The sequence below is a fragment of the Danio rerio genome, chromosome 7, assembly GCF_049306965.1.
Source record: "Danio rerio strain Tuebingen ecotype United States chromosome 7, GRCz12tu, whole genome shotgun sequence".
NCBI classification, from domain to species: domain Eukaryota; kingdom Metazoa; phylum Chordata; class Actinopteri; order Cypriniformes; family Danionidae; genus Danio; species Danio rerio.
This window is the reverse complement of record NC_133182.1, coordinates 77,942,501-77,955,323: the sequence shown is the minus strand read 5'-3', so window position 1 is coordinate 77,955,323 and position 12,823 is coordinate 77,942,501. Positions and strand designations below refer to the sequence as shown.

At 39.2% G+C, this 12,823-nt stretch overlaps 2 protein-coding genes across 5 annotated transcripts in view; one reads left to right on the top strand and one right to left on the bottom strand.

The window, feature by feature from the left end:
• Positions 1-8,758, top strand: part of LOC100147849 (uncharacterized) — a 38,961-nt gene extending 30,203 nt beyond the window's left edge. The window contains exons 25-34 of the mRNA XM_021477626.3: positions 67-326; positions 566-737; positions 897-1,001; positions 1,088-1,128; positions 1,209-1,337; positions 4,257-4,352; positions 4,467-4,592; positions 4,669-4,708; positions 5,579-5,699; positions 8,414-8,758. Of these exons, the coding sequence (XP_021333301.3) occupies positions 67-326; positions 566-737; positions 897-1,001; positions 1,088-1,128; positions 1,209-1,337; positions 4,257-4,352; positions 4,467-4,592; positions 4,669-4,708; positions 5,579-5,699; positions 8,414-8,615 (1,292 nt within the window). The 3' untranslated portion in view covers positions 8,616-8,758. The remainder of the gene's footprint in view (positions 1-66; positions 327-565; positions 738-896; positions 1,002-1,087; positions 1,129-1,208; positions 1,338-4,256; positions 4,353-4,466; positions 4,593-4,668; positions 4,709-5,578; positions 5,700-8,413) is intronic.
• A 576-nt stretch (positions 8,759-9,334) lies between these two features.
• tollip (toll interacting protein) overlaps positions 9,335-12,823 on the bottom strand; it is a 14,314-nt gene continuing 10,825 nt past the window's right edge. For 2 of the 4 annotated variants that reach the window (NM_001328590.1, NM_207061.2), the window contains exons 5-6: positions 12,797-12,823; positions 9,335-9,911 (exon numbers count right to left, since the gene is read on the bottom strand). The exon at positions 12,797-12,823 is cut by the window's right edge and continues 64 nt beyond it. In NM_001328590.1, coding sequence (NP_001315519.1) covers positions 9,691-9,911; positions 12,797-12,823 — 248 coding nt within the window. In that variant the 3' untranslated portion in view covers positions 9,335-9,690. The remainder of the gene's footprint in view (positions 9,912-12,796) is intronic. The other 2 variants (XM_073906213.1, XM_073906214.1) reach the window with 1 other exon arrangement.

Here is a 12,823-nt window from a genome sequence, read left to right as displayed (position 1 = left end):
TTGCTCCTGTTTTTCTTTTGAGTATTTGATAACTTGAAACTGAAAATGTCTGAATTTTATTCTCAGGTGATATCATTTATAATGTTACCGATGGCTTTGGTTGGTGCTTCACTGCATACTGTGATGAAAGTTGTAATATCGTGAAGATTTCAACATCTTGTGTAACCAGTCCTTCACCATCTATTCCTCCCGAAACAACCACGTATTCTAGTTCATCAACAGCAGGCACAAATGAGCCAGAGACAATAATCTCGACAACTAATACAATCACTGAAGAAACTACACCCTCTCTGCCTAGGTGTGACGCCATTGATCCACCTAGACAGGTACATTTTTAAATAATCTGTTTTTTTTATATGTGAAATGTCAATGGGAAAACAAAATCTAAATGCATTGTACCTATAGCCTGCATTTGGCCACAAGTGGAATGATAAAACTACACACTCATTTGTGAAGGCATGTGATTATTTGATCTGAAACTGATTGGGTTCACTTCTTGCCATTTGTTATTTGGTCAAATTATGATTATTTTTAAATAACCTGACAAGATTTATTGGTTTTGCAGCCCAATGAGGCTTGGTGGAGTGAATGTCAAAAGTGTGAGTGTGACAGCCAAACACTGACGGTCATTTGCCGGCCTGTAAACTGTCCTGTTTCACCACCTATTACCTGCGATAAACCTGGACAAATGCTTATCACAGTAGCAACAGTCGACTGCTGTGAGATCCAAGATTGCAGTAAGTTTTAGAACAGATCATACCACATAACATGTTAAGTAATATTAATTTAATAAATTTCATAAGCAGTATTTCTCCACTATTAAGCTAGAACCAAAAAAGAAGTCTAAAGAAATAATGTGGAATTACTTAACAATAATGTTAACTATCTGTCTCCAGCTTGCAATTCGAGTCTGTGTCCTACTCCACCACAGCAATGCCAACCGGGATTCACACTTACCCCAGTCATAACTGCAGATGCCTGCTGTCCAGAGTATACTTGCTGTGAGTATATGATCCACTTATTCTCAGTAAACACTGCAGTTCTTCGATGTTGTACGTTGCATTCATTCATTTGTTATTGTCTACAGCACCCATGGAAGTCTGTGTCCAAAATAACACAGTATATCAGGTACAACAAGTTAGGATTGGTTCATAATAGAAATATGTTTCTTAGAAAATATCTAAAACACCTTTATCCCCTTTATTTAGCCCGGCTCGAACATACCAAGTGATGATCCCTGTACGCAGTGTCTGTGCGGACAGGACACTGATCCTGAAACAAATCTTCTTGCTCCAGAGTGTCATTCATTGGCCTGCATGATGTACTGTCCTGAGGAGGTATGGGATATTTAGATATGAATGAAAGACTAGTTCTGTTGGTTTATAAATGCTGCTGTTTAAAAATAATCAAACCTGTTTGAACCAAGGTGTCCTTTAGGTCAAATATTGATTCGCTGACTGTTCTCACTGAATAAAAAGCTGAACTTTCATGACCTGCAATGAACAGAACAACAGACATGTGTTGTGTCAAGTTCTGAGCAGTCAAAACAGACTATTTTAGGTTCAAATGGTGTTTGGAAGAAATTGGATGAAGGCAGAGTACGACTGTTTGTACACCAAACAACACCGTCTCCTGCTAAACACTAGCCTAGAGCGCCATCTGCAGTTAAACTCTACCTTAGAGCGCCATCTGAAGTTAAGCTCTACCCTAAAGTGCCATCTCCTGCTAAACACTTGCCTAGAGCTCCGTCTAATGCTAAACACTAGCCTAGAGCGCCATCTGCAGTTAAACTCTACCCTAAAGTGCCATCTTTTTAAACACTTGCCAAGACCACCGTCTGCTGCTTAACACTAGCCTAGAGCGCCATGCAGTTAAACTTTACCCTAGAGCACCAACTACCGTTAAGATCTAGCCTAAAGCACCATCTGCTATTAACCATAGCCTAGAGCACCATCTACTGTTAAACTGTAGGCTAGAGCTCCATCTACTGTTTAAAACTAGCCTAGAGCGCCATCTGCTGTTAAACTCTAGCATAAAGCTCCATCTACTGTTGAGATCTAGCCTAAAGGGCCATCAGCTGTTAACCATAGCCTAGAGTGCCATCTACAGTTAAACTCTAGGCTAGAGCTCCATCTACTGTTAAAAACTAGCCTAGAGCGCCATCTGCTGTTAACCTTAGCCTAGATTACAATCTACTGTTAAAAACTAGCCTAAAGCTCCATCTGCTGTTGAACTCTAGGCTAGAGCTCCATCTACTGTTAAGATCTAGCCTAAAGCGCCATCAGCTGTTAACCATAGCCTAGAGCGCCATCTACTGTTAAACTCTAGGCTAGAGCTCCATCTACTGTTAAAAACTAGCCTAAAGTGCCATCAGCTGTTAACCATAGCCTAGAGCACCATCTACTGTTAAACTCTAGGCTAGAGCTCCATCTACTGTTAAGATCTAGCCTAAAGCGCCATCAGCTGTTAACCATAGCCTAGAGCGCCATCTACTGTTAAACTCTAGGCTAGAGCTCCATCTACTGTTAAGATCTAGCCTAAAGCGCCATCAGCTGTTAACCATAGCCTAGAGCGCCATCTACTGTTAAACTCTAGCCTAGAGCTCCATCTACTGTAAAGATCTAGCCTAAAGTGCCATCAGCTGTTAATCATAGCCTAGAGCGCCATCTACTGTTAAACTCTAGGCTAGAGCTCCATCTACTGTAAAGATCTAGCCTAAAGTGCCATCAGCTGTTAACCATAGCCTAGAGCGCCATCTACTGTTAAACTCTAGGCTAGAGCTCCATCTACTGTAAAGATCTAGCCTAAAGTGCCATCAGCTGTTAATCATAGCCTAGAGCGCCATCTACTGTTAAACTCTAGCCTAGAGCTCCATCTACTGTAAAGATCTAGCCTAAAGTGCCATCAGCTGTTAACCATAGCCTAGAGCGCCATCTACTGTTAAACTCTAGGCTAGAGCTCCATCTACTGTAAAGATCTAGCCTAAAGTGCCATCAGCTGTTAATCATAGCCTAGAGCGCCATCTACTGTTAAACTCTAGGCTAGAGCTCCATCTACTGTAAAGATCTAGCCTAAAGTGCCATCAGCTGTTAACCATAGCCTAGAGCGCCATCTACTGTTAAACTCTAGGCTAGAGCTCCATCTACTGTAAAGATCTAGCCTAAAGTGCCATCAGCTGTTAATCATAGCCTAGAGCGCCATCTACTGTTAAACTCTAGGCTAGAGCTCCATCTACTGTAAAGATCTAGCCTAAAGTGCCATCAGCTGTTAACCATAGCCTAGAGCGCCATCTACTGTTAAACTCTAGGCTAGAGCTCCATCTACTGTAAAGATCTAGCCTAAAGTGCCATCAGCTGTTAATCATAGCCTAGAGCGCCATCTACTGTTAAACTCTAGCCTAGAGCTCCATCTACTGTAAAGATCTAGCCTAAAGCGCCATTAGCTGTTAACCATAGCCTAGAGCGCCATCTACTGTTAAACTCTAGGCTAGAGCTCCATCTACTGTTAAAAACTAGCCTAAAGTGCCATCAGCTGTTAACCATAGCCTAGAGCACCATCTACTGTTAAACTCTAGGCTAGAGCTCCATCTACTGTTAAGATCTAGCCTAAAGCGCCATCAGCTGTTAACCATAGCCTAGAGCGCCATCTACTGTTAAACTCTAGGCTAGAGCTCCATCTACTGTTAAGATCTAGCCTAAAGCGCCATCAGCTGTTAACCATAGCCTAGAGCGCCATCTACTGTTAGACTCTAGCCTAGAGCTCCATCTACTGTAAAGATCTAGCCTAAAGTGCCATCAGCTGTTAATCATAGCCTAGAGCGCCATCTACTGTTAAACTCTAGGCTAGAGCTCCATCTACTGTAAAGATCTAGCCTAAAGTGCCATCAGCTGTTAACCATAGCCTAGAGCGCCATCTACTGTTAAACTCTAGGCTAGAGCTCCATCTACTGTAAAGATCTAGCCTAAAGCGCCATTAGCTGTTAACCATAGCCTAGAGCGCCATCTACTGTTAAAATTCCTAAAAATGCATGATTTGGAAAAAAAGAACAAATTTCTGTAACTTTCATTGTCTGAACAGTTATAAAACGTCGTGATACTCCAGAAATAACACGACTGTGTTCAGTTTGTATATAAATTCTGTTGTTTTTAATAAATTGAAATGACATCCAGCTTTTCGAATGCGCTTGACGTAATGCCATGTCCCTCTTATGCATCAATCCCCACGCCATATCATCTAATTTTCCTTTTTTCCTGTAGACTCACGAGTACAGGAAACTTCCCGGTCAGTGCTGTGGAGAGTGTGTGAGCACCGAATGTGTTGTCGTGCATGACAACATTACAGTCAACATTCCGGTGAGGTCTCACTTTACGTTTATTCAAGCATTTTGACAAGTGTGACGTGTATTTTATAACATGAAACTGACCCTTTTAACTATACTGAGAATCTCTATATTTCTCCATTAACAGGTTAACCAAACATGGCAGCCAGATGACAAATGCCTGACATACAGGTGTGAACGAAACAATGGGGTGTCAATGCCGGTCGAAATTAAGACAGTGTGTCCTGCGTTCAATCCTGAAGATTGCATCCCTGTAAGTGGATTGAGATTATTTGGTTGATGATTAAGTCAGGTCTGGCCAAAGGTTAATGTCTTTTCATTTTAAACAGGGAACCGAGACATTAGATGCTGACGGCTGCTGCCCTACTTGTGAGTATCAATTAAAACAATTGGACTATTTATTATAGAACTAATTACACTGAAGTATACAATAGATTCAGTTTGCATTACAGTCGCATGGGTTAAACAAGTTAGAAAGCACATGAGTTTGCCGTTTGAATCTCAAGATGCATCTGAAACAATTTGGTTCTGCTTTCACTTGGTATTAAGATGCTTTCAGCGGTCTGATCACAAGTAATGAGTGGAGATTCATTAGCATTTCTATCGGGTATAAACATGGCTCCAATTTCTGTTGGGTGAAGTCTAGATGGGATTCAGCTGCAGATACATCAATAGCATTATTTTTGTGACACTGTACAACAATATTTAATGTTTTTACATTAGTGTGAAGGGTTGGGGTGGGGGTAGACATGAATAGAATAATTAATGGGTATTCTCATTAACTTCTGGCTGCAGCTGTATCCCTTTTTAGCAGCAGGCCTTGTGTTGGGACTTCATTAAGACTCCTATTTTGTCATGCTTTCCATCACTTTTAAATGACTGAAGTCTATGTTATTCAGCTTACAAATGTACTACATGTCAAAGACAACTTCAGTTTTAGTCATAATCTGTCTTTTGGTGTAAAGAAAGTAAAGTATGATTACAAATACCAAGTTTCAGTGCATTTTCACACAATATGTGTCATTTAATTACATATACAACTAAAACCAAAGTCTAATGTGTTCTCATTTCAAGAGGAAAAGCTCAAAACATTTATTCAGTGTCGTCTTCTTGTGATCAGATTGACAGAAATGCACATTAATACTACACAGAGCCATAGACAACAAGAGGGAACAGCACTATTTATAATATTCAGAAATATGACATTGTGTAACACCTAATGCTCTTTATTTCTCATAGGTACACTGGAAAACAAATGTACAGTCCAGAAAAACAGCACCTTCTTGGTCAGCAAAGGCTGTAAAAGCAGCACACCTGTGGAAATAACCTCTTGCTCAGGGTTGTGTGGAACCTCATCAATGTGAGTATCAAAATCTGGAAAAAAAAACATTTTTTTCTAAATATGTGTGGCCCTGGAGCACAAAACCAGTCTTAAATTGTACAAGTTTATTTGTTGTAATAGCAAAGAGCATAAAATCACCAAGAGGCGACACTCTAGTGCAATTTGGGAAACAGCCACTAGAGGGCGCGGCAGCCATTTTGGAATGAAAACTCCAACAGAACAGCAGCATATAAGTCTGTAAAAGAAACTATTAAAAGTGCTGATGATTGTGATAGTAAGGGTTGTATTATTATCTTACAGGTTGTAAGTCAGCTTTAATGCACTTTTTAAATAAATAAATAAAAAACAAAGCAGCTGCTCGCGACAACAATAAGATCCAATGGACAGCCGATCACTTTCACTCCAAAATGGAGGAATCTGGGGCTGTTGCTGGACGCTGCTGTTGCAGTGGAACGTTCTATTGAATGTCTCCTCTTGGTCACTCTAAGCTCTTTGGTAATAGCCAACAACACATTGTGTGTTAAAATTGTAGTTTTTATTTTATACCAAAATCATTTTTTTAAAAAAAAGTATAAATCATGTTCTATAAATTTATTTTGTAAATTTACCACCATAAGTTTATCCAAAAAGGTGCACTAATCAATTTGTGCCGAACTATCTTGTTTTTTGAAAGCACCAAAACAAACACGCCCATAAACCAAGAGGACCCGCCCCTTTTTAATATCTCAGCTACAGTTACTAGACACGCCCCTTGCTGCTGATTGGCTGCAAGTGTGTTTGAGTATTCGCCGACAATGGGGTTAAAAACACGGTGGCTCAGTGGTTAGCACTGTGCCCTGACAGCAAGAAGGTCGCTGGTTCGAGTCCCGGTTGGGCCAGTTGGCATTTCTGTGTGGAGTTTGCATGTTCTCCCAATGTTGGCGTGGGATTCCTCCAGGTGCTCCCCTAGTTTCCCTCAAAAGTCCAAACACATGCGCCATAGGGGAATTGATGAACTAAACTGGCCGTAGTGTATGTGTGTGTGAATGTAAGAGTGTATGGGTTGCAGCTGAAGGGCATCCACTGTGTAAAACATATGCTGGAATAATTGGCGGTTCAATCCACTGTGGCGACCCCAGAAGAATAAAGGGACTAAGCCGAAGGAAAACGAATAAATGAATGAATGAATAACATGCATGGCTTAAAACAGGGGAGTCCAAAGTCAGTCCTGGAGGGCCGGTGTCCTGATGAGTTTAACTCCAACTTGCTTCAACACACCTGCCTGGAAGTTTCTAGTATACCTAGTAAGAGCTTGATTAGCTTGTTCAGGTGTGTTTGATTAGGGTTGGAGCTAAACTCTCCAGAACACCGGCCCTCCAGGACCGAGTGTGGACACCCCTGGCTTAGAAATTAGTTTGGCCAACTTTGAAGGCAATTTTCATCATATTTTGATTCCAGATTTGTAATCAGTTGTATCTCGGCCAGATATTTTTCATTCCTAACAAACCATTCATCAATGGACAGCTTATTCATTCAGTTTCAGATGATGTATACGCCTCACAGATTCACACTTGTGATTGGTTTTGTGGTTCAGGGTCACATACATTCGAAGACAACATTAACAGCCTTCCTGTGAACTTTTATGTAGTTTCATTAAATATTTCCCAAGAGATGTTTGACAGATTTTCCCAGTATTTCCTATTGTATTTTCCCTCTGGAGAAAGTCTTGTTTTTTTTTTTGTTTTTGTTTTTTTTTTGGCTGGAATAACAATAAGAACAGCTGTGGTCTATATTATAAGGCCCCTTAAGAAATTAGCTACAGAACAAACCAGTGTTGTCCAATGACTTGCCTAATTAACCTTATTAAACCTTTAAACTGCATTTTAAGCTTTATTAACTACAAGGTGGCCATTTATATGGATACACCCTAATAAAATGGGAATGGTTGGTGATATTAACGTCCTGTTTGTGGCACATTAGTATATGTGAGGGGGCAAGCTTTTCAAGATGGGTGGTGACCATGGTGGCCATTTTAAAGTCGGCCATCTTGGATCCAACTTTGTTTTTTCAATTGGAAGAGGGTCATGTGACACATCAAACTTATTGGAAATTTCACAAGAAAAGCAATGGTGTGCTTGATTTTAATGTAACTCTATTCTTTCATGAGTTATTTACAAGTTTCTGACCACTTATAAAATGTGTTCAATGTGCTGCCCATTGTGTTGGATTGTCAATGCAACCCTCTTCTCCCACTCTTCACACACTGACAGCAACACCGCAGGAGAAATGCCAGCACAGGCTTCCAGTATCCGTAGTTTCAGGTGCTGCATCTTAAAACCAAGCACACCATTGTTTTTCTTGTGAAATTCCCAATAAGTTTGATGTGTCACATGACCCTCTTCTTCCTATTGAAAAAAACAAAAGTTGAATCCAAGATGGCCGACTTCAAAATGGCCACCATGGTCACCACCCATCTTAAAAAGTTTGCCCCCTCACATATACTAATGTGCCCCAAACAGGACGTTAACATCACCAACCATTCCCATTGTATTAAGCTGTATCCATATAAATAGCCACCCTATAGTTAAAATAACTATATATAACTATTTAGCTAAAAAAGACAATATAAATGAGGCATTATTTGAAAATAATAAATAATAAATGTAATAATTTGGTCTTTGGTTCTTCGAGAGCCAATCATACCGCACTGCTCACGAACACTGACTTTTCTCTTCATCATTGTGTTGAAACAGATACTCAGCAGAAGCCAACGCTCTCGTCCACTCATGCTCTTGCTGTCAAGAAACAACCACCAGCACAAAGGAAGTGACTCTGAACTGCCCAGATGGGTCAAACATCAGCTTCTCCTACATTTACATCGAGTCTTGTGGCTGCAAGGCGTCCAACTGCCCTGATCAGTCCACTAACATGAGGAGACGCCGGAGGAGGAAGTGAACTTCAAACCCTGTACTCTAGAAATGCATCTTATAGTATAAACCTGTACATTTTGAACTGTTTGAGATAATTATCTTTATGGTGTCATGAGAATGACAGCTCTTTTGTTTCTTGTAGCTCTTAATAAACTAATGCAAACTGAATTTTTGTGGAAAATTACAGTGGTATATAATGTATGCACACTAGGTCTGTAGGGCTGCACAATATGTCATTTGAGCATTGATTTTGCAATGTGTGTATCCCCAATGGGGTATATGTGGAAGGACTTTTAATTTGTCAGTAACCTGGGTCAAGAGCTTCTGGTGAACTGTATGCCATTACAAAATTGGTGTGTTTAAGGTCTGTTTTCTTTAAAAATCAGCGATCTCCACTGATTTCTGATATAGAGTGGGTCTCAGATTGTACAAGAAGCTCTGCATTAAATTACAATTTCCCGGTAATATCTTTAAAATATGAACACTTAATTTACCCCAGTATATTTAATGGAGCTTCTGCGCTAGCCTGCCGATTCTGACAGGCGCTATATAAATGTAAGGAGTTGTTATTATTTTTATTATTATGTCTCATTTACTGCAATCTTACAATTTACTATCATCTTTTGATTAACTCTAGATTACTGGTTCAAATCAATTACTATGGCTTAATAGTTAGCATGTGCTAGTAGAGTCATCATAGTGGAGCACATACCCCCCCCCCCCCCCCCAAAATAATGACACTAATTCCGACATACTCCGATATCTCTTTAATAATCTTGAAAATAAATTATATCCATGTACATTTATGTAACTAAATTCATACAGATCAAAGCGTAATATATATCAAACATCTTTAAGACGTGGGAACACTACAATACAGATATGGTTTACTGCCCCCGGAGGACATACTGTAAATGACAAGCCAAAAATCCTCCTACATTCTCTGTGACCATCCGGAAACGTTCGGTCTAAATGCTGATTTAATAAAAGACAGTTACAGTAAAATTTTCTTGCTACTTGTAAGGGTTGCCAGATTTAGGTGTGCATATTTACAGGGGTGTTTTTGGTATAAAGTCTGATGTGGAGCGGCGGCGGTGCGGTTAAAGCTCCTCCGCCATCTGCAGCAGGGAGTTTATGGCAGCATCTTTATTTCCCTGCTGCGCCTCTAAAACCGTGCGGATCACCTCTTTGTCCAGGTTGGGGAACATGTCCTGAAGGGCTTTCAGGTCTTCTTCGCTGCATGGGGCACTCTGAGACGCCACTGGAGGAGCGGCTGGCATCCCCATGGGCACCACACCCTGATTATACATCCCAGGGACGCCTGACAACACAAAACGTTGTTATATAAAAGGCAGAATTTAATGTTGTATCTATATTGCATACTATGTATTTTACTCTGTACAGTTAGTGTCAGAATTATTATGTATATTTATTTCCTCAATTTGTTTAAATTAAAATAAGATTTTGTTCAACATTTCTAATCATAATAGTGTTAATAACTCATCTCTAATAACTGATTTATTTTCTCTTTGCTATGATGACAGCACATAATATTAGACTGGATATCCCACAAGATGCTAGTATTCAGCTTAAAGTGACATTTAAAGGATTAACTAGGTTAATTAGGCAAGTCATTGTATATCAGTGGTTTATTCTGGAGACCAGTGGATCTCAAACTCTTTTTACCAAGTACCACCTCAGAAAACAATTGTCTCTCCAAGTACCACCGTAATGACCGGTATTGAAATAAAGTATTGTAGTTGGCCAAATTAAGCAGCTACAGCACTGCACCGTTCAAAAACGAGGCAGAGTCATGTTAATATTTATACAATTTTTAAATATTTGTTGCATGTGCATATGACATATTTGTAAAACTTTTTGAAATCTAAACATTAGCTTAAATGTAGATTGGTAGGGAACCCGTTTTTCTCAGAGGATGTCAAGCTTACAAAACATTGCTCCACTGTGATACATTTTTTTTTATGGAGAAAAGTGTTTGGGCGTTCAGTGATTAGCCCCTTTCACACAGTGATACCGGTAAATATCTGGAAAATTTCCGGAACGACTTTACCGGTATATTGAAAAAAGCGCTGTTCACACAGGCGAGGACGTTACGGAATTTTTCCGGAAAAGAGCATTCACACATCCATTCCAAAATACCGGTAAATTCTGACATCATTCACCACAAATGAGCTTTAAACGGCTGCGCTTGTGTTTGTAAACATTTGACTAAATTACAAACTCTGTGGATGATCAATATTGTGAACAACTTTCGCAGGATCACTTTCGCATGTCGAGATGTTCATAATATGTGCGTGTGCAGGCGCTCAAAGGCTGTTTCACAGGCACACGCAAAGCTTGAAGGTAAACAAACAACGGCTTATCATAAGCATCTCATCGATGATTATTTACACAGTTGGCATTAAGAAGAACATATAAACGTGATCTGACTAACTTCTAGCAGCTAAATGTGTCTGGAAAAATATTCAAAGGCTTTTATTCTCATAAACAGCGCGGACGTGAATGCGTCTGACTGTTGTGATTGGCTAAAGCAGACGTCTCACGTCAGCACGTTCTAGACGTGCACGCGCTTATTACGGCAATCTTCCTTCTGCATTCACACAGCGCAGCATTCCGGCAAATTGCCGGTAATGTTACAACTTCTCTTTCCGGAAAACAGCCAGAACGAATTTACCGGTATTTTCAAAAAGGACCTGTTCACACATACAACCTTTCCGGAAAATTGCCGGTAATTTTCCGGAAAGGTCTGTATGTGTGAAAGGGGCTATTGTCTGAGATAATAAGCCTAGCGAAATTATATTTCATACAAAATATGAAGCTGATCAATCAGTTCCTGGCACGTGACTCGCGGTGCGGCGTTCTGAAAAGTTAAGATGTTTTCATCTGGGTATGCCTGGAATACGCAAGCGCGTTGTGCTGCAGTTCTTACTCATTTTTCTAGCCTGTGGGTTAAATTTTGCCACTTAATTGACCAAGAGAATACGCTAATTTTTCAAAATAAAAGATTTTTACAAATAAATGATCATTCAAACTCAGATAATAAATAAATCGAAATAATTCTTGATTTTTTTGTGAGGCCCGGTACCTAATGATCTATAGAACGGTGCCAGTCTGTGGCCTGAGGGTTGGGGACCACTGCTCTAGCGCATATCTACTCTGCAAGCACCACGTACCTTTCTCTAGTTCTGCACCAATAGAATCGAATTTTAGCAGCTGATGACGCGATGCATTAAAATAAACATTCCAAGCATGTTGCTTTGACTGTAGATTATAGAAAACAGCCAATGCTGATCACATTGGTGTTATCGTACGCATCAAATGATTAAAATTGTATTCATTTTTTCTTTCATTTCTCAGTGATTTCTCCGCGTACCACTAGTGGTACACGTACCACAGTTTGAGAACCACTGCTGTAGACAATCCAATACAAATATTGCTTAAGGGGACGAATAATATTGACCCTAAAATGGGTTTTAAAATATTAAAAACTGTTTTTTTTTTTCCAGCCGAAATAAAATATTAGCTGAAATAAGACTTTCTTTAGAAGAAAAAATATAATCGGAAATACTGTGAAAAATTCCTGAATATTTCAAACATCATTTCTATATTTCTATATATATTTATAATATATAAATATCCTAACAGGGCTAATATTTTTTAATAATAATATTTTTTATAATAAAATATTTAAAACTGCATTTATTCCAGTCAAACTAGAAATAAGAAATAAAGGAAATAAGACCTTCTCCAACATCTTACACATCACTTGGGAAATTTGCCCTATGTTTTAATATTGTAGTCATATTCGGTGTACAGTTATGTCCTAAAGTCGGCTTTATAATCAAAGACAAATATAATGCAATGCAATAAAGTGATAAACAAATTAATGTTTCTCAAAAGACTAAATAATGCATAAAAATAATATATAATGAAGTAAACTTTCAGTAAGTTTAAGGCAAGGTAGTTTTATCTATATAGCACATTTCATAAACAGTGGTTATTCTAAGTGCTTTACATATTTAGTCCTTTAAGTGATCGTCTTAACGTATTAACAACTGTACAAATGTTATTCTCCCTTGAAAAGTATACATTTTACCTATTTAGCCATATTATCCATCCATCCATCACAATGGCTGATCATAGTTCATAGTTAGTATTCAATGCTTATATTAGTGTCAAACCAACCTGCTATGGGCACATAACCGACTCCCT